Here is a 20171-nt window from a genome sequence, read left to right on the forward strand (position 1 = left end):
TTTTCATCCGGATTTTTAAATAGGACAGTTATACAACCTGAATAGCCACTGACTCCACTTGATCCCTCACTTTTCATAATCCTCACATTAACGTTATCCATAGAAATACATAGAGTAGTATATTATTATGATTCAAAGTTCCTCGAAAACATTTGTTCCATTCCTCAGCTAGAAAAAGTTTCTTTGCAAACGTAGCCTCTATATGTGTATGTGTCCCTGTTAAAGAAACTAGTATTGAAATACAAGATAATACAACATTAGCATCTTACCTTCCTGTCATTTGTGCTCCCCACAACTTGGAGAAAAGCAGAAAACTGGTATCCTGCGTCTGAATCTACTCTAGTAATGAAAGTGAAAGGAAATCACATCCTCAAACTTGAGGAAGGATAGTATGCAGATTGTGAAAAATCCTTCAACTGTCCCGTTTTACACAGTCTTCTGCCCAATGTTGAATCCTATTTTCAAATGGAATTGTTGAGGTTTAAGAATATATAGTTTAAGGGAAGTGGGAAAGCCACTTGGTCCATTGTCTCCTAAATGCATTAAAAATATCCCCTTTGTAAGGCATCTTGAAGAAGCATGCAAATTACAAGGCTTATGAGAACCACTGTTGAAAAATACTGTGTGGTATCTTCATGTGATGTTTGCGACAATTGCTGGAGGTAACTACTACCCACTTTCCTTCAGGATCATTTCAGAGGGTCAGCTAAAAATGCTGTTAACTATAAGAGACTCAAGCTGTCAAAATCTATTAAAGTGACATACCGTCAATGCTAGCTCAACCTAAAAAACAATCATCCTGTAATGAAATGCTTTATAGAAACTCAGGAAAGCTAGGAAATTCATGCTTCTCTACTAAATTAGCCAGTATTTGAGACCCATGGTGGTGTGGTATAGAAATGGTAATTTGACTCCCTGCAGTGGCTTAGTAATGGCCCCTTCATACTTACCCATACGTGTGTGTGCTTTTGTGAATATGTCTTAGAGACCTAGAAATGACTTTCCTCCAAAAAGGGGGGAAGAATTTGGAAGAAGCAGATGTGGGTAAAAAGAAGGGAAGTTTATTTTCCTTAGTCACCTCCCAAATTTGTTGCTCGTTTATAAAAACATGGACATCAACACACTGTCATACACACACACACACACACACACACACAACACACACACATACTTTGAACTGAGGCATGTCTATAAAGAGCATCTTTACAGTGACTTTATTTTTCAAATGGGAGCAGCAAGCACTGAACCCAGTGCAACTATCCTCACAACAGGATATTCATAACCCCCATTCTGTCCATGGGCATCAAGTCTTTAGTTGAGAGAAAAAGACTAGATGATATTGACATGACTGTAAATGAGGACCAGAATGAGATACTGCAATACTTTACATCCTTCTGATAGTCGATAATGAAGCACTATCACACTATACAAAAGTCACATTAGAGGAAAATAAAAGCTAGCATGCTCTCCTGACAATTTATAATTTCACCAAATTCCTAGACTTCATCTCATCAGATTATTAGAGCCCTGCTCAGAGGGATCAGTCATTGAGGAGTTCCTAAGTGTGAAGAAAATGATTGGAAAGTATTTTCTCTTTACCCCACATGACAGTAAGAACTAAAAGGGAATGTTCTTTAAGAGCAGAAACTTCATGACCCAAGGATATTAATGTCTCAGTTCTCAGATCGGAGATGGCTCTACACTTAGGCAGATGTACTATCATCCAAAAAACACTATTTAAAGAGAGCTTTAACACTCTGGAATCATTTGCCCACTGCCCACCTTAACTCCATCCTTCCTCCTTTCTGCCTTGAAATTCCCTTCATTAAGTAGGCACTTAAACTCTAGAAGCTTGCTATGAAATATGCTTCCTGGGAGAATTTTCTGAACTTTGCTTTAAGTGCAGATTGGTTCATCAGATTATTTAGCTAACACTTGTAGCTCTGATATGATAAAATATAGTTAAATTTCACTGAAGAAAGAGCAAATACATGTGAATTGATATTATAATTTTGGCTTCCTTACAACTGTGTTCAAAGATCTCTATTATCTGGCTTTAGTTTATATTTCCAACCTTTTTTTCCCACTTTTTCCTTTCACGTTGCATTCTGACTCTTCCCTATATAAACGTCACTTTTCTACACCTGTGACTGCTCATTTCTGAAGCCCTCACAGATGTCACATCCTTGATAATTTGTCCATTGATAGATGAGGTAACTTGAGACAGCTATTCACAGTAAAGATTTTAGCTCCAATGTATGGTTTCGAGTAGTTCTCAAGTAACAAATTACAGTGTGCATAAGAATCATCTGGAGTGCTAGCCAAAGATGGAGATTTTGCGGCTCCACCTCAAAGATTCTGATTTGGTAGTTCTATGAGAACTACCAAACTACCAGAATATGCATTGTTAATAAGTCCACCAGGTGATTCCAATGCAGGTAATTCCAGGACCTCTTTTCAAGACACTGCTCTAATAACCTCTCTCCTTTGCTTTTTAAATTTCTGGCAAAAGACTTCCCAGAAAACGTTTTTTAAAATGGAACTGTCATGAAAAATTATTAATTCCCAGAATTCCATTCCAGAAATGCTAGAGTACAGACATTTTTATCTATCTTCCTAGCTGGATTGAAAGTATTTAGATGGAAGATAGCTAAATGTGGGTTAATGAAATTGCTATTAATTACTTTTTGAGAAAATGTAGGAATCCCAAGAACATGCTATAATTTGCATCACTTTTGTACTGCCTCTACCAGCTCTGTAGTTAAAGAGTAACAAAACAACCATTTATGAAAGAGCAGGTTTAAGATGAAAATAATTCTTTTGCAAAACTCAGGAAACAGTATCAGAGCCTGCGAACTGTGCGCTTCCAACTGGAGAATCCTGTATTTGTAATAAATTCCTTTTGCTCTGGATGAGTTCTGCATTTTCAATGAGGTTAACTTGGCAACATTCTAGTTGATTTTAATAAAAATAGCTGCTTTGAGGACAGGGAGCTGAGGTTGCCAATTTTACAGCTGCCTTGCACGATTACTCTTACACCTCCTTCAGGGCTACTTAGAACCAGTAAGCAAATTAAGTGTATCGATTGCAATTTTGTTGGTCTAACCCCCTCTTTTTTTTTTTTTCTTAAGGAATAAACTTGATTCCTTTCAGTATGTGTCTGTTCAGAGTGATTTCTTTTCTTTTCAGCCATAACACAAAGACAACATCATGGCTGGATCCACGACTTGCGAAAAAGGCTAAACCTCCAGAAGAATGCAAAGAAAATGGTAGGTTATTTAAGTTTTTATGGTGTTTCGGCGTTGCACTTTGAGAATGTGTGTTTCTTAAAAGAGGGTCTTGTCTAAAGAAGCCATAATCTGATTGAGATAATTTTAAAGCTGTAATATTTAATGCCCAGATAGGAGAAAGAATTAACTCGGCATTTCAGCAGTGCCATGTGGTTTTCCTTTTTCTCTCTGAGGGGACTGTGCTGGACATCACAGCTCTGTCATCTCTATGGGTTCTGCTTGACTCCTGGCCTGACTTCCCACCACCTACTAGGGAGTTTTTGTTTGCAATATGTCTCTCTGAGGACTCTGATCTTTTCATTGGAATTAAATATGGTGTACAGAGAAAAGTATTGTGGCACTATAAGTAATATTTTATTTTTGTGTTTTGAGGCATAGCATTCTTCTAGTTATTAAGGAATCGGTGATATAAAGATTTATACGTATGGCTTCTTTCCTTTAATCAGACACTTAAATACAACAATTAATTGCATGAATGTGCTGGGTTATCTTTAGTATTTTCCAGTTCCCAATGTAATGACGTTAATTTGCTTAAAAATTGACTGTTTTCATCTATGTGAAGAGTTTTTAAAAATAATTTCGAGGATTAGATGAAAGTAAACCTTGTTTTTAAATTAGTAAATTATATAAATGAAGTCTGTTACTGATGATACTTATAAGTTTTTTTAACATTGAGTTTAATGTTAAAAGAGTACTTATAATTCGTCTAAAATGATAAATAGCATATACTCCTGATGATTCGTTATTTGACCACATTCACAGCCTTTATCTGATCAAATTATCAGAGCCTTGTTCAGAGGCATCTATCATTGAAGAGCTCTAAAAGTGAGGAAAGTGATGAGGAGTATTTAAAACTTTTAAAAAAGTTTTTAGAAAGTCAACTTTTTTAAAAGTCTATAATTGTAAAAGTCCTTTTATTTTAATGGTAATTCTGTCTTTCTCAGACAATATCAAGATAATATTGTTCATTCCTATGTTATAAGGTAACTGTTCACAAGCTGGTTATACAACTGAGCTACATAAAAAAATCAGTTTACCGGTTATATGTATATGTTTGAATGCATACATGTCTAACTTTTATCACTACATATAATTTTATATTCATAGCTATGTCTGTATGCCTTCTGTATAAAAGTATAGCTATATGTGTGTGAATCTTTTACAATTATTTTGTGACCTGACTTTTGAGCACAATTAGGTTACATTTCATTGGCACTAATAAGACATATGTTGCAAATTATGATAGGTTATAAATTAAAATGACCTGATCTGCTATATCTGGGAGTTATGATTTACTGATGCCACAGATATAAAACCTTAATATATACTAATTAAAATGATTTCAATGATTTTGCAGTTCTGTACCTGTTGAACTTCTCAGCTGTCTTGTACATTTGAGTTGTTCTTTTCATTATAAAAGGCTATTAAAGTCAAATTTTAAAATCCTGGGAGAGATGTAGGCTTAACATTTTGTGTAACTGTAACATTTCAATGTTATCAGTTTTTCCCATATCTGTACTCATCTGTCTTCTCAGCATGGTAGATGCCTAAAATATGATACCAGTACCTGTGAATTCATGTGATATTAAAAAATGAGTCCTAGAATACAGTCTTATAGCTCAGAATGATTTATAACTGGTTAATTACTATTTTTCTTTTTCTACAAAATACGTAATTCATAGATTTTGTTTCATATGTTACTGGAGTATTTTACAATGTAAACTAACATCTAGTTAGAATGCTATTATTCCAGGCACATATTTTAAGTTTTCTTACCAAGAAAAGTGCTTTTTGGTCATACTGTTACTTCTGTTTTATTTTTCTTTAAATAACATAGATTAAAACTGCTTGTTTGAAATGTTGGATGTTAATGGATTGCTGTTGAGCCTACTAGTTAAGACAGGCTTCTTTATATCTATCACAGGTCAGCTCAGATCAAAAAAGTTAGTAGTTTTCTGAATGCTGAAATATGTATAAAATGTGTATAAAAATTGTAGAGGCTTAAGATGATAATATCTTTCACTAGCAAAGATTTATCCTTCTTCCACCATGGAGATAGAGTGGAGGCTAATTACCTTAATCCAATCAGAGCTGAGCCAACATGAGGTTGGGTTGAGCTTTGGTGAGACCCAGTCTACCTCTGGTTTACTTTTGTTCTTAGGGTGTTTGCCCACCCAGAGTTTCAACTAACAGCCTATTGTAGGTCAGCAAATATTTTCTATAAAGTGTCAGGTAGTAGATATTTTAGGCTTTGGTCTCCCAGTTTCTTTGCAACTACTCATTGTTGTACAAAAGTGACCAAAGTCAATATATAAATAAAGGGTATAGACATATTTCAATAAAGCATTGCTCATAGACACAGAAATTTGAGTTTCATGAATTAAAATATTATTCTTCTTTTGATTTTTTTTCTCAATCATTTAAAATTATATAAACTGTTCTTAGCTCTTGGACCATACAAACCATAGGGGCAGGCTGGACTCGGTCCGAGGATGAACCCTGGCCTGGTGTATCCATGTGGAGCCTGCCCCTGGGCAGGTCTTGAACACCAATATTTTTAAAATATTTTTCTTCTCAGTAATGCAAGACTACCAAAAATCTGTAGTGCTTTTCAGGGGTTTTAGCTTAGTTTTTTGCCTCCAGACCTTGCATCTTCTGAATTTGACAGATGTCATCATGGAATGATTGGCTTGTGTTAGAGCTTTGTCAGTCCCTCAAGACTCTGAACAGTCTGCTGGTTTCTCTCAACCCCAGTGATGGCCTTCTTCCAGGCCAAGTTTGGATCCTTCCCGCAGCCCAGAATCAACAAAAATCATCTACAACATTCCTCCCTTACCTCTCCAGGATTCTTTCCTCTTCAGATTCTTAGACCATTTTAGATCTGTTGTTTCAGCAGTTCTCTGATTCCTTTATATTGTTTATTTGTTATATTTGATCTAGATTTTCTATGTGTTCTCTTAACCTGATCACTTCATCCTACCTGGAAGCAGAAATTTTAGTGCAGTAATTTTTAAATTGTACATTTTAGACTTTACTGGGTTGTATGCTATAAATTCTTTATTATCATTATAATCATACTTAATCCCTCAAGATTGAATTCCATGTTATGTATGTGTGCATACTATTATGAATGTACATATGTATGTGTGTGTATGTAGATATGGATCTGTAAATGTATGCTTCTTCAGTTCTGTTTACATAGATGCCTGAAGGTAATTACTTAGTCACCTATGATAAGATGAAGTCAAGTAAAAGAGAGATGGAAGGAAGTATCAACTGATTTAAATTATTCTTGGGTGAGAGAAAAAACTAGCAAATGTCTTCTCATTGGTATCAAGGAGGGAAAAACCACCATGGATGGCTCAGTACAAATACTTATTAAACAACTACTTATTCTGTTGACACCAAAGCAATCATTTTGCTTTTTTGTTTGAAGGATAACACAGCTACTAAACATAAAAACATACTTCCTTCTCTCAAAATATGGTTGAAAATACTGAAGTCATTGCATTCTGTGCATTTGTCACAGCTCTGTGCATTTTTGGAATTTTAGCACCAGTCTACATGGCAGAAAAAAGTCTCCACCTACTATAAGACTCTAATATTAGGATTTGGGGGAGTTCTGTTTAGCAAGCCAATATAGTCTTTTGCAAAATGCAACAGAAATAACAGTAAACTATTAAATAATGTGGATGCAAGATTGGTTGAACTGTATATCAAGCACCAACATATTGTCCCCAGTCCTGAGAATCAGCAGTGTGATGTTTGTCTGAGATATTTCCAATCATAAACATCCCAGTGGTGACACATTCCACATGAATCACTGAATTATGGTCAATATCAAAAGTGATTCAATCCCGGTAGGACTCTTTATAAAGTTGAAAAGTGACTAAAGTCAGTAGGACTACAGTATTGTATTCAGGAGAGGAAATTATATAGGATTTGTAGTCAGGGAAAACTGTATTCCAAATCCAAATCTGTGGGCTTTTAGGCAGGTACTTAATCTCTGGGAGCCTAGGTTTTCTTACCTGTAAATGGAAATGATATCTATTTCATGCACATTTAGTTTCACAAACAAGAAGGACAGAGTTTGTTGCACCATAGGCTCTAAATAACTGCTTCTTTATTTTCATTCGAGTATGCTCTGAGCCAACAAATTAGTCTCATAGAAGACAACGGGGAAGAAATTCAGAATGGTTGGCCTACATTAAGAGCCTTTAATTTCTCTAGGGTGTCCTGAAGAGGTAGAAAAGAACAAACCCATGTAGGCAAAACTAATCCAGCTAGCTAATTCCAGCCTAATATTAATAGATTGGAGGTTCCCCCCCCATTCTGTTAAACTAGCTCTAAGTTTCACAAAGTTATAATGAGAGCTGTATGAATTGGGTGACTTCATTTCTGTATTCTGTATCTATGAATTGTAAGTGAGTTGTTTCATGTTATCACAGGAAAAAAAAAATCACATAATCTTAACCATTTTACCTACATGAAAACTGCATTTCAACTTAAATTAACTAAAGCTTTGAACTATTACTTAATCTGTCTTAAAAAAAAAAAAAGCTATGTCCGAAATGCTCATGAACAAAGATAGCATAAGCTTTGTTTCATAATATTTATTAAATGGATTTTTTCCAAGATAAGGAGGTTACCTTTCTAAAATAATAGAAAACGCTAATTAATTTCAGGTCATTTCTTTTTTTTTTTTTTTTTCAGGTCATTTCTTAAGTGAGTTTTATAGAAATGACAGAAAGATTTGGACATGCATACTTTTATTTTTATTTTCATAGTTCAAATTCTTTTTCTAAACTACATAATTTATTTCCCTTAAATAGGGACTTTGGCCTACTTTCTCATTAAATTTGTATTGATAATTAGAGCCCCTAATTTCTCAAGATTAAATGATCAAATTAATATATCCCTTGAATATTTGTTTTTCTAATCTGATAAACCTTCTAAGATTATATTTGTAAAGTATCTTGAAATTTTTTCACTAGGAAGAATTAATAAAAAACAGACTAAAAATATTAACTATTCAAGTACTAAAACTTTAAAGTTGAAAAGATTCATTTATATGCAAATATTGAACTCCTAATGTTTAAATATTATGAACAAACTAATTTGTATATTTTGTTTCTATCCTGATATTTTGAGTGTTTTTGTAAAAAAATGAGGAAATTTAAAATATCTTAACAGAAGCAGTTAGTTCTTATTTCACTAACTGGTAATTCTTTGTGTTACAGTAAGTCCTCTACATATGAATGAGTTCCATTCTGAGAGTGCGTTCGTAAGACCAATTGGTTTGTAAATCCAACAAAGTTAGCCTAGGTACCCAACTAACACAATTGGCTATATAGTACCATACTGTGATAGGTTTATAATACTTTTCGCACAAATAATACATTAAAAAACAAACACAAAACATAAAGAAAACATTTTTAATCTTATAGTACAGTACCTTGAAAAGTACAGTAGTGCAGTACAACAGCTGGCATACAGGGGCTGGCATTGAGTGAACAGGCAAGAAGAGTTACTGACTGGAGGAGGGAGAGGAGGTGGGAGGTGGCAGAGCTGAAGGATCGTCAGCAGTAGGAGATGGAGGGCATGCTACAATTTCACTCTCGTCTGACGTTGATGGCACAGGCTCTGGTTCCTTGCTGGATTCAATTCTATCTACCCTGTTGAAAAAACGATCCAGTGATGTCTGGATAGTAGCTCTTTTTTTCTCATCATAGATGACACAGTAGCACTGGACTGCATTCTGAATGGCTGCGACAACCTTCATGTACTGTTCTACATTCGGGTCCCGTGCCTCAAAAACTAACAGTGCCTCCTCAAATAAAGAAAAACCCCTTGCCATTTCCTGTGTCATGAATCTCTTTGGTTCTTCAGTTCCTTCTTCTTCCTCTTGTCTTTCTTCGTCCTTTCCTTGGGCCTCCAGTTCCATCAGGTCTTCATTAGTAAGCTCCTCATGTTGCACAGCAAGGAGTTCAATGTTATAAGAATGAGCGACATCTACCATCTTTTCACCTCACTCCACTCTCTCAATTATTTTCAGTTTTGTTTTCATCGTCATCGCTTGGCACTTCTTTTTTTTTTTTTTTGCTTGGCACTTCTTAGTACCAGCTACGTCACCGCTGCTTTTATGCTTGCTTCCAGACATCCTGGGCTTGAAATAAAGATACTGTACTACTGTACTCTATATAGTACTATACAGTAAAGTGCACAAAAAGCACAACCACTTGTAGAGGATGCACACACATGACAACGTGCACCAGACATGTGAACTAACTTATGTGATTGGACATGCAAACGCAAGTTCGCATCTTTGGAAGTTCGCAACTTGAAGGTTCGTATGTAGGGGACTTACTGTAGTCATGATTTTCTATAGCAGCACTTTGAGATATGCTTTATCCAGTAATGTAGCACCCTTTCCATGATTTCAGCTCAAGAGTACTAAGAAAAAACAATATTTTAGGAATATAAATCTTTTGGGGAGGAAATAATATTAATCCAAAATAAATCATATAGGATGGATATTGCACTGTTGTGCACAGGTACCATATTCTGGGTTGTTACTGGCTGTCATTTGTTCTAATTGGTCCCATTCTATTCTGTTGGGTTGGTGTGCAAACAATTAAAGTTGTTAAATATTTGGACTATCTTTCCTTCATTAATTGTTTATCTGTTTCCCTTCTACCTATTAATATTTACTTTAGCTATAAAGTAGTACCTACAGAAGGATTATGAAATTTTGTCCTCCTTTAGTTCTTGATTTCTCAACTTACATTTATGCTTAAGAATAAGTTGTGTCTTATCCTTACTCCTTAATGCACACAAGTTTAAAAATAATATTGACATCATTGAATCTGTTCTACACAGTAGCAAAATTATTTTAAATTTTTTCAAAGATGACTTTTTTTAAAGCATTATAAATCCACAGGAAATAACAAAAGGATTACAGGGAGGTCCCAAACACCCTTCATGAAGCCTCCTCCATGTTAAGATCTTATATATATATAATACAATAACAAAACCAGGAAATTGACATTGGTACAATGAACAGAACCTATTCAGACTTCACCAGTTATACAAGTGGTCGTTTGTGTTTGTGTTTGTGTGTGTGTGTGTAGCTCTATACATTTATATCACATGTGTAGCTCCACATAACTATAACCACAGTAAAGATTCATTACCACGAGGCTCCCTTATCTACCACTTTGTAGCCATATCTGTCTCCTCCCAGTGCACAAACCTTAACCACTAATCTATTCTCCATTTCAATTACTTTGTTATTTCAAATGTGTTATACAATAGAATCATACAGTGTGTAAACTTTTGAGATTGCTTTTTCCACTCAATTTAATTACGTTGAAATCCATTCAAGTGTGTGTCTCAATGGTTTGCTACTTTTTATGTACCAATGTTTGTTTAAGCATTTACCCACTGAAGGACATCTGGATTGTTTCCAGTTTTTAGCTAATACAAATAAAACTACGACAGACATTTGTATACAGGTTTTTGCATGAACATAGGTTTGATTTCTCTGGGATAAGTGACCGAGAGTGCAATTGCTAGATTATTATAGGAAGTGCATCTTTAGTTTTAGAATAAACTACCAAACTATTTTCCAGAGTGCCTGTACTCTTTTATTGTACATCTCCACCAGCAGTGAAGGAGTGATCCAGTTTTTCTGCATACTTGCTAGCATTTGGTGTTACGACTATTTTTTATTTTAGCCATTTTGATAGATGTGTAATGATATTGTATTGTGGTTTTAATTTGTATTTCCCTAATGGCTAATGATATTGAACATATTTTCATTTGATTATTTGTCATTTATATATCCTTCTCAGAGTATGTCTGGTCATGTCTTTTGACCAATTTTTAATTAGACTTTTTTTTTTAAATTAAGTTTTGAGAGTTCCTTATGTATTCTAGATAGAAGTCCCTCTATCAGATATGTTCCTTACAAACATTATTTCCCAGCCTGTAATTGGTCTTTCCATCCTCTTCACAGGATTTTTTGCAGAAAAAAATGTTTTTAATTTCAATAAAGTCTAATTTATCAAATTTTCCTTTTATGAACAATGTTTCTGATAACAAGTCTAAGGACTCTTCACCTAGCCCTAGATGCCAAAGATTTTCTCATGTTTTTTCCCTAAATTGTATAGTTTTACATTTTACATTTAAGCCTGTGGTCTATGTTTACTTAATTTTGTATAAGGTGTAAGGTTTAGGTTCAGATTCAGTTTTTTCCCTGTGGATATCCAGGTACTCTAGCACCATTCGTATAACAGGCTATCCTCTCTCCATTGGATTGTGAATGCAACTTTGTCATAAAGCAGTGGGTTCCATTGGTCTATGTGTATCTCTATGCCAGTAACACACTCTCTTGATTCCTGTGCCTCTGTGGTAAGCCTTAATATTAGGGAGAACGATGCTCCCTAGTTTATTCTTTTCTAAAAAAAGAGAAGGAGAGAAAGAGAGAAAGAGAAAGGAGTTTTAGTTAATCAGGAAGAGATAACAATTCTGAACTTGTATGCATGCTTGTATGTATAGCTTCAAGTTATACAGAGAGGGGGAAAAAATGACAAATCTGAAAAAAAGAATTTGAAGAATTCACTATTAGAGTGTATGATTGAGTGCACCTCTCTTACTACTCAATATATTAAACAGAGAAAAATAAGAAGAAAGATTTGAATAACAGAAAAGGTATTCTTGATCTAAAAGTTTTAACGAATGGAGAATACACTTCTCAAGCATACATAGTACTTTATGAACATTGAATACATAATAGTCCATAGAGTAGGTCTTTACAAAATTTAAAGATGACATTCCTATATTACAGAAAACTTTAATTATATATCAATAAAAAGAAAAATAATCTCCATAATAGGAAATTTTAAAACATTAAAAAATGTTTCCGGGCTTCCCTGGTGGCGCAGTGGTTGAGAATCTGCCTGCCGATGCAGGGGACACGGGTTCGAGCCCTGGTCTGGGAAGATCCCACATGCCACGGAGCAACTGGGCCCGTGAGCCACAATTACTGAGCCTGCGCGTCTGGAGCCTGTGCTCCGCAACAAGAGAGGCCGCGATGGTGAGAGGCCCGCGCACCACGATGAAGAGTGGTCCCCACTTGCCGCAACTAGAGAAAGCCCTCACACAGAAACGAAGACTCAACACAGTCATAAATAAATAAATAAAAGAACGTGAATTTCTAAAAAAAAAAAAAAAAAAAAAAAGTTTCCACCTTCATTGGGGTATAGCTGACAAATGAAATTGTGTCAGTTTAAGGCATGCGATATGATACACATATACATTGTGAAATGATTAACACAATTTAGTTAATACATCCATCAACTCACATGATTACCTTTTTGTGTCTGTGTGGTGAGAACATTGAAGATCTACTCTCTTAGCAACTTTCAAGTATATGATACAGTACTGTTAACTGTAGTCACTATGCTGTACATTAGATCCTCAGAACTTATTCATCTTATAACTGTAAGTTTCCTTCTTTTGACCAGTATCAACTGATTACCCCCCATTCCCCAGCCCCTGGGGCAACCACCATCCTGCTCTGTTTCTATGACTTCAGCTTTTTAGGATTTCAGATATAAGTGAGATCATATAGTATTTGTCTTTCTCTGACTTATTTCACTTAGCATAGTGCCCTCAAGGTCTGTGTATGTTGTCGCAAATGGCAGGATTTCCTTCTTTTCTATGTCTGAATAATATACCATTTATATATATCTTATTTTCTTTATCCATTCATTGATCAATGGATACTTATGTTGTTTCCATATCTTGGCTATTGTGAATAAAGTTGCGGTGAACATGGGAATTCAGATATCTCTCTGAGGTTATAATTTAATTTCCTTCAGATATATATGCAGAAGTGGGAGTTCAGGATCATGTAGTAGTTCTATTTTTAATTTTTTGAGGAACTTCCATACTGTTTCCCATAGTGGCTGCACCAATTTACATTCCTACCAGTAGTGCACAAGGGTTTCCTTTTGAACATCTCGTCTTTTTGATAGTAGCCATTCTAACAGATGTGAGATGATATTTCCTTTTGGTTCTGATTTGCATTTCCCTGATGATTAATGATGTTGGGAACCTTTTCATGTACCTGTTAGTCATGTATATGTCTTCTTTGGAAATATGTCTATTCAGGTCCTTTGCCCATTTTTAAATTAGATTTTTTTTTTTTTTTTGCTATTTGTACAAGTCCCTTATATAATTTAGATAATAATCCCTTTCCAGGTAAATGTTTTGCAAATGTTTTCTGCCATTTTATAGATTGCATTTTTATTATGCTGATTTTTTTTTCAGTGCAGATGTTTTCCCACTCCTTTAGTTTTGCTTTTGTTGCTTGTTCTTTTGTTGTCATTTCCAAAAAGTATTGCCGAGATCAATGTCAAAGAGCTTTGTCCATGTGTTTTCTTCTAGAATTTTTATGGCTTCAGGTCTTAGATTTGAGTCTTTAAGATGTTTCGAGTTAATTTTTGTGAGTGGTGTAAGATAGCGGTCCAATTTCATTTTTTGAATGTGAATATCCAGTTTTCCCAGCATGAATTGTTGAAGAGACTATCCTTTCCCCATTGAGTATTCTTAGCTCCTTTATCAAGTACTATTTGACCATAAATGCAAAGGTTTACATCGGGGCTCCTTTTTAAAATTAATTAATTAATTAATCAATCAATTTTTGGCTGCATTGGGTCTTCGCTGCTGCGCATGATCTTTCTCTAGTTGTGGTGAGTGGGGGCTTCTCTTTGTTGTGGTGTGGGCTTCTCATTGTGGTGGCTTCTCTTGTTGTGGAGCACGTGCTCTAGGCTGTGAGCTTCAGTAGTTGTGGCACACAGGCTCAGTAGTTGTGGCTCGCGGGCTCTAGAGCACAGGCTCAGTAGTTGTGGCACATGGGCTAAGTTGCTCCACGGCATGTGTGATCTTCCCAGACCAGGGCTCGAACCCGTGTCCCTTGCATTGGCAGGTGGATTCTTAACCACTGCATCACCAGGGAAGTCCTGTTTCTGGGCTGTTGATTCTATCCCATTTGTCAATGTGTCTGTTTTTATGCCAGTACCATACTGTTTTGATTACTTTAGCTTTGCAATATAGTTTGAAGTCAAGAGGAAGTGTGATGTCTCCACCTTTATTTTTCCCTCCTCTGGATTTCTTTGACTATTTGGGATCTTTTGTGGTTCCATACAAATTTTACAATTGTTTTTTCTATTCTGTGAAAAATTCCATTGGAACTTTATTAGAGATTGCATTGAATCTATAGATGATTTTAGGTAGCTGGACATTTTAACAATACTAATTCATCAAATCCATCAAAATGAGATATTTTTCCATTTATATGTGCCTCTTCAGTGTCTTTCATCAGTGTCTTAGTGTTTCAATTGTACAGATCTTTTACCTCCTTAAATTTATTCCTTAATATTTTTTGATGCTATTGTAAACAGGATTTTTTTCTTTATTTTGTTTTTCAGATAGTTTTTTGTTGTACAGAAATGAAACTAATTTTTATTTGTTATTTTTCTATCCTACAAATTTATTGAATTCTTTGACTGGTTCTAACAAGTTTTTGGTGGAGTCTTTAGGATTTTCTATATATAAGATTATATCATTTGCAAACACAGACCATTTTACTACTTTCTTTCTGATTTACATGCCATTTATTTCTTTTTCTTGCCTAACTGCTGTGGCTAGGACTTAGAGTACTATGTTAAATGAAATGGTGAGAATGGGTGCCTATGTATTGTTCCTGATCTTAGAGGAAAAACTTTTAACCTTCACCGTTGAGTATGTTAGCTGTGAGCTTGTCAAAAATGTTTTTTTTGTATTGAAGTATGTTCTTTCTATGCCCAATTTGTTGAAGCTTTTTATCATGAAGGGATGTTGAATTTTGTCACATTATTTTTGTGCATCGATTGAGATAATCGTATAGTTTTTATTTTTCATTCTATTAATGTGCTATATCATATTTATTGATTTATGTATGTTGAACCATCCTTGCATCCCAGTAATAAATCCCACTTGATCATGGTGTATGATCCTTTTAATATGCTGTTGAATTCAGTTTGCTAGTATTTTGTTGAGAATTTTTCCATGTATCTTTATTGGGAATATTGACCTGTAATTTTTTTTTTTTTTTTTTTTTTTTTTTTTTTGTCTTGAAATTTTTTTTCCAGCATCCTTAACTGGCTTTGGGATCAGGGTAATGCGGGCCTCATAAATTGAGTTTGGATGTGTTTGCTCCTCTTCAGTTTTTTGGAGAAGTTTGAGGAGAATTGGTATTAATTCTTCTTTAAATGTTCGGTAGAATTCACTCATAAAGCTATCTCGTCTTGAGCTTTACTTTGTTGGGAGGTTTTTGATTACTGATTCAATCTCCTTAATTGTTATTTGTCTGTTCAGATCTATTTATTTATAATTAAGTCTTGATAAATTGTATGTTTCTAAGAACTTACTCATTTCTTCTAGGTTATCCAATTTATGGTATATAATTGTTTGTAGTAGTCTTTCCTGAAATTTTTGTATCTCTGTAGTATCAGTTGTAATATCTTCTCTTTCAGTTCTGATTGTATTTGAGTATTTGCTTTTCTTTCTTAGTCTAGCTAAAGGTTTGTCAATTTTATGTATCATTTCATAAAACCTATTCTTAGTTTTGTTGATGTTTCTCTTATTTTTCTGGTCTCTATTTCATTTATTTCTCATCTGATCTTTGTATTTTCTTTAATTCTGTTAACTTTGGACTTAGTTTGTTCTTACATTTCTACTTCCTTGAGATGTAAAATTAAGTTGCTTACTTGAGATTTCTTTCTTCTTAATATAGGTTTTGATTACTATAAATTTCCTTCTTAGTATTTCTTTTACTGCATCCCATAAGTTTTGGTATTTTGTGTTTCTATTTTCAATTGTTTCAAGATTTGTTTTTTTAACATCTTTATTGGAGTATAATTGCTTTCCAATGTTGTTAGTTCCTCCTGTAAAACAAAATGAATCAGCTATATGTATACATATATCCCCATATCCCCTCCCTCTTGTGTCTCCCTCCCACCCTCCCTATCCCACCCCTCTAGGTGGACACAAAGCACCAAGCTGATCTCCCCGTGCAATGCAGCTGCTTCCCGCTAACTATCTATTTTACATTTGGTAGTGTATATATGTCCATGCTACTCTCTCACTTCATCCCAGCTTACCCTTCCCGCTCCCTGTGGCCTCAAGTCCATTCTCTACATCTGTGTCTTTATTCCTGTCCTGCCCCTAGGTTCATGAGGACCATGCATTTTTTTTTTGATTCCATATATATGTGTTAACATATGGTATTTGTTTTTCTCTTTCTGACTTATTTCACTCTGTATGACAGACTCTAGGTCCATCCACCTCACTACAAATAACTCAATTTCATTTCTTTTTATGGCTGAGTAATATTCCTTTGTATATATGTGCCACATCTTCTTTATCCATTCATCTGTCAATGGACACATAGGTTGCTTCCATGTCCTGCCTATTGTAAGTAGTGCTGCAATGAACAATGCGGTGCATGACTCTTTTTGAATTATGGTTTTCTCAGGGTATATGCCCAGTAGTGGGATTGCTGGGTCATAGGGTAGTTCTATTTTTAGTTTTTTAAGGAACCTCCATACTGTTCTCCATTGTGGCTGTATCAATTTACATTCCCACCAACAGTGCAAGAGGGTTCCCTTTTCTCCACACCCTCTCCAGCATTTATTGTTTGTAGATTTTTTGATGATGGCCATTCTGACTGGTGTGAGGTGATACCTCATTGTAGTTTTGAATTTTATATTTATAATATAGTCTGATTTGCATTCCTCTAATGATTAGTGATGTTGAGCATCCTTTCATGTGTTTGTTGGCAATCTTTATATCTTCTTTGGAGAAATGTCTATTTAGGTCTTCTGCCCATTTTGGGATTGGGTTGTTTGGTTTTTTAACATTGAGCTGCATGAGCTGCTTGTATATTTTGGAGATTAATCCTTTGTCAGTTGCTTCATTTGCAAATATTTTCTCCCATTCTGAGGGTTGTCTTTTCATCTTGTTTATGGTTTCCTTTGCTGTGCAAAAGCTTCTAAGTTTCATTAGGTTCCATTTGTTTATTTTTGGTTTTATTTCCATTTCTCTAGGAAGTGGGTCAAAAAGGATCTTACTGTGATTTATGTCATAGAGTGTTCTGCCTATGTTTTCCTCTAAGAGTTTGATAGTGTCTGGCCTTACATTTAGGTCTTTAATCCATTTTGAGTTTATTTTTGTGTATGTTGTTAGGAAGTGTTCTAATTTCATTCTTTCACACGTAGCTGTCCAGTTTTCCCAGCACCACTTATTGAAGAGGCTGTTTTTCTCCATTGTATATTCTTGCTTCCTTTATCAAAGATAAGGTGACCATATGTGCCTGGGTTTTTCTCTGGGCTTTCTATCCTGTTCCATTGATCTATATTTCTGTTTTTGTGCCAGTACCATGGTGTCTTGATGACTGTAGCTTTGTAGTATAGCCTGAAGACAGGGAGCCTGATTCCTCCAGCTCCAATTTTCTTTCTCAAGATTGCTTTGGCTATTCAGAGTCTTTTGTGTTTCCATACAAATTGTGAAATTTTTTTGTTCCAGTTCTGTGAAAAATGCCATTGGTAGTTTGATAGGGATTGCATTGAATCTGTAGATTGCTTTGGGTAGTATAGTCATTTTCATTCAAGATTTCTTTTTGATTTCCCTTTTGATTTCTTCTTTGACACATTGGTTTTTCAGGAGTGTGTTGTTTAATTTTCACTGATCTGTGAATTTTTCAGTTTCTCTCCTCTTACTGGTTTCTAGTTTTATTCCATTGTGGTCAGAAAAGATAATTGGTATTATTTCAGTATTCTTACATGATCTAATACTTATTTTGTGACCTAACATAATGATCTGTTCTAGAAAATGTTCCATGTACACTTGAGAAAAATGTGTATTCTGCTGCTGTTAGATGAAATGTTCTGCATATCTAAGTCCATTTATTCTAAGATATAGTTGAAGTCCAATGTTTTGTTACTAATATTCTATCTGGATGATCTGTCCCTTCTTGAGAGTGGGGTATTGAAGTCCCCTATCATTACTGTATTATTGTCTATTTTGCCCTTCAGACCTGCATTTGCTGAATATATTTAGGTTCTCCAATGTTGAATGCCTGTATATTTATGTAGTTGTTATATCCTCTTGATTAACTGACCAACCTCTTTTTTTTTTTTTTTTTTTTTTGCATAGTTAAGTTTTCCAATACTTTTGACTCATGTTTGTTGATTGCTTTATCATTTCAGTACCAAAAAGGGTTTCTAGATTTTTAAAAATATAGTTTTCAGGTTTTTTTTTTTCCCCGAGCCGTCGGAGGGAGTCGGAGCGCTTCTCCCGAGTTGGTAATTGATCGGTTGTGGTCCACCATGCAGAAGTGAGTGGTGAAAGGCAGCAGAGCTGATGGGTCGCAAGGATGTAAGTGCGTTTGAAGGTTCTCACACCCTCTACTCCAGGTTCACCCAGGGTGGAGATTAACCAAGATGGCGGAGTAGAAGGACGCGCTGCCACTCCCTCTCGCGAGAGCACCAGAATCACAACTGACCGCTGGACCATCACCGACAGGAAGACCCCGGACCTCACCAAGGAGGACACCCCACGCCCAAGGACACAGGAGAAGCCACAGTGAGACGGGTTTCATCTGCTGGTGTTGGGGGGTCCCCTGCAGAGGCGAGCGGTGGCTCCGCCTCACCGTGGGGACAAGGACACCGGCAGCAGAGGCTCTGGGAAGCTCTCCCCGGCGTGAGCCCTCCCAGAGTCCGCCATCAACCCCACCAAAGAGCACGGGCTGACCAACCTCTTGATCATTACATAATGACCTTCTTTGTCTCTTGTTAAACTTTTTAAATTAAAGTCTATTTTGTCTGGTGTAAGTGTAGCTGCCCCTGCTCTCTTTTGGTTTTCCCTTCGATGGAATATCTTTTTCCATCCATTCACCTTGAGCCCATGTGTCCTTAAAGCTGAATTGAGTGTTTTTTAGGCAACATATAGCTGGGTCTTGTTTTTTTATCCATTCAGGCACTCTATATCTTTTGATTAGAGAATTTAATCTATTTACATTTAAAGTAATTATTGGTAGGTAAGGACTTAACTCATGCCATCTTATTGTTTTATGACCATTTTATAATTCCATTGTTTCTTTCTCCCTCTCTTGCTGTCTTCCATTATGAACTGATGATATTCAGTCGAGGTACGCTTTGATTCATTTTTTTTTATCTTTTATGTGTCTCCTATAGGTTTTTGCTTCATGGTTACCATGAGAGTTACATGAAATATTTTATAGATATAAGTCTATTTTAATCTGATGACAGCATAACTTCAATCAATACAAAAACTCTATACTTTTACTCCTCCCCCACATTTTATGTTTTTGATCTCACAATTTATCTTTTTTTATAGTGTGTATCCATTAACAAATTATTGTAATTATTGTTATTTTTAATGCTTTTGTCCTTTTACTTTATATTATAATTAAGTGGTTAACTCAGCACCATATTATAGTATTAGAGTATTCTGAATTTAACTATATACTTACCGTTACCAGTGTGTTGTACAATATATTTTCATTTGTTTTCATGTTACAAATTAGCATCCTTAAATTTCAGCTTGAAGAACTCCTTTCAGCATTTCTTATAGGTGTATCAGTGATTTACTCCCTCAGTTTTTGTTTGGTTGGGAAAGTCTTTATCTTGCCTTCATTTCTGAAGGACTACTTTGTCAGGTAAAGTATTCTTGGTTGGCAGTTTTTTCATTCAGTACTTTGAATATAACATCCCATTTTCTTTTTCCCTGCAAAGTTTTTACTGAGAAATCCAC

At 35.3% G+C, this 20171-nt stretch overlaps 1 protein-coding gene across 11 annotated transcripts in view; it reads left to right on the forward strand.

The window, feature by feature from the left end:
* Positions 1–20171, forward strand: part of MAGI2 (membrane associated guanylate kinase, WW and PDZ domain containing 2) — a 1337104-nt gene that overhangs the window by 871026 nt on the left and 445907 nt on the right. For all 11 annotated transcript variants that reach the window (XR_009505080.1, XM_059934073.1, XM_059934076.1 and 8 more), the window contains exon 6: positions 3190–3269. Coding sequence is in view for 10 of the 11 variants with exons in the window: in XM_059934073.1 (XP_059790056.1) it covers positions 3190–3269 (80 nt within the window). In the remaining variant the exon portion in view is untranslated. The remainder of the gene's footprint in view (positions 1–3189; positions 3270–20171) is intronic.

The sequence above is a fragment of the Balaenoptera ricei genome, chromosome 9, assembly GCF_028023285.1.
Source record: "Balaenoptera ricei isolate mBalRic1 chromosome 9, mBalRic1.hap2, whole genome shotgun sequence".
In the NCBI taxonomy this organism is placed as follows: Eukaryota; Metazoa; Chordata; class Mammalia; order Artiodactyla; family Balaenopteridae; genus Balaenoptera; species Balaenoptera ricei.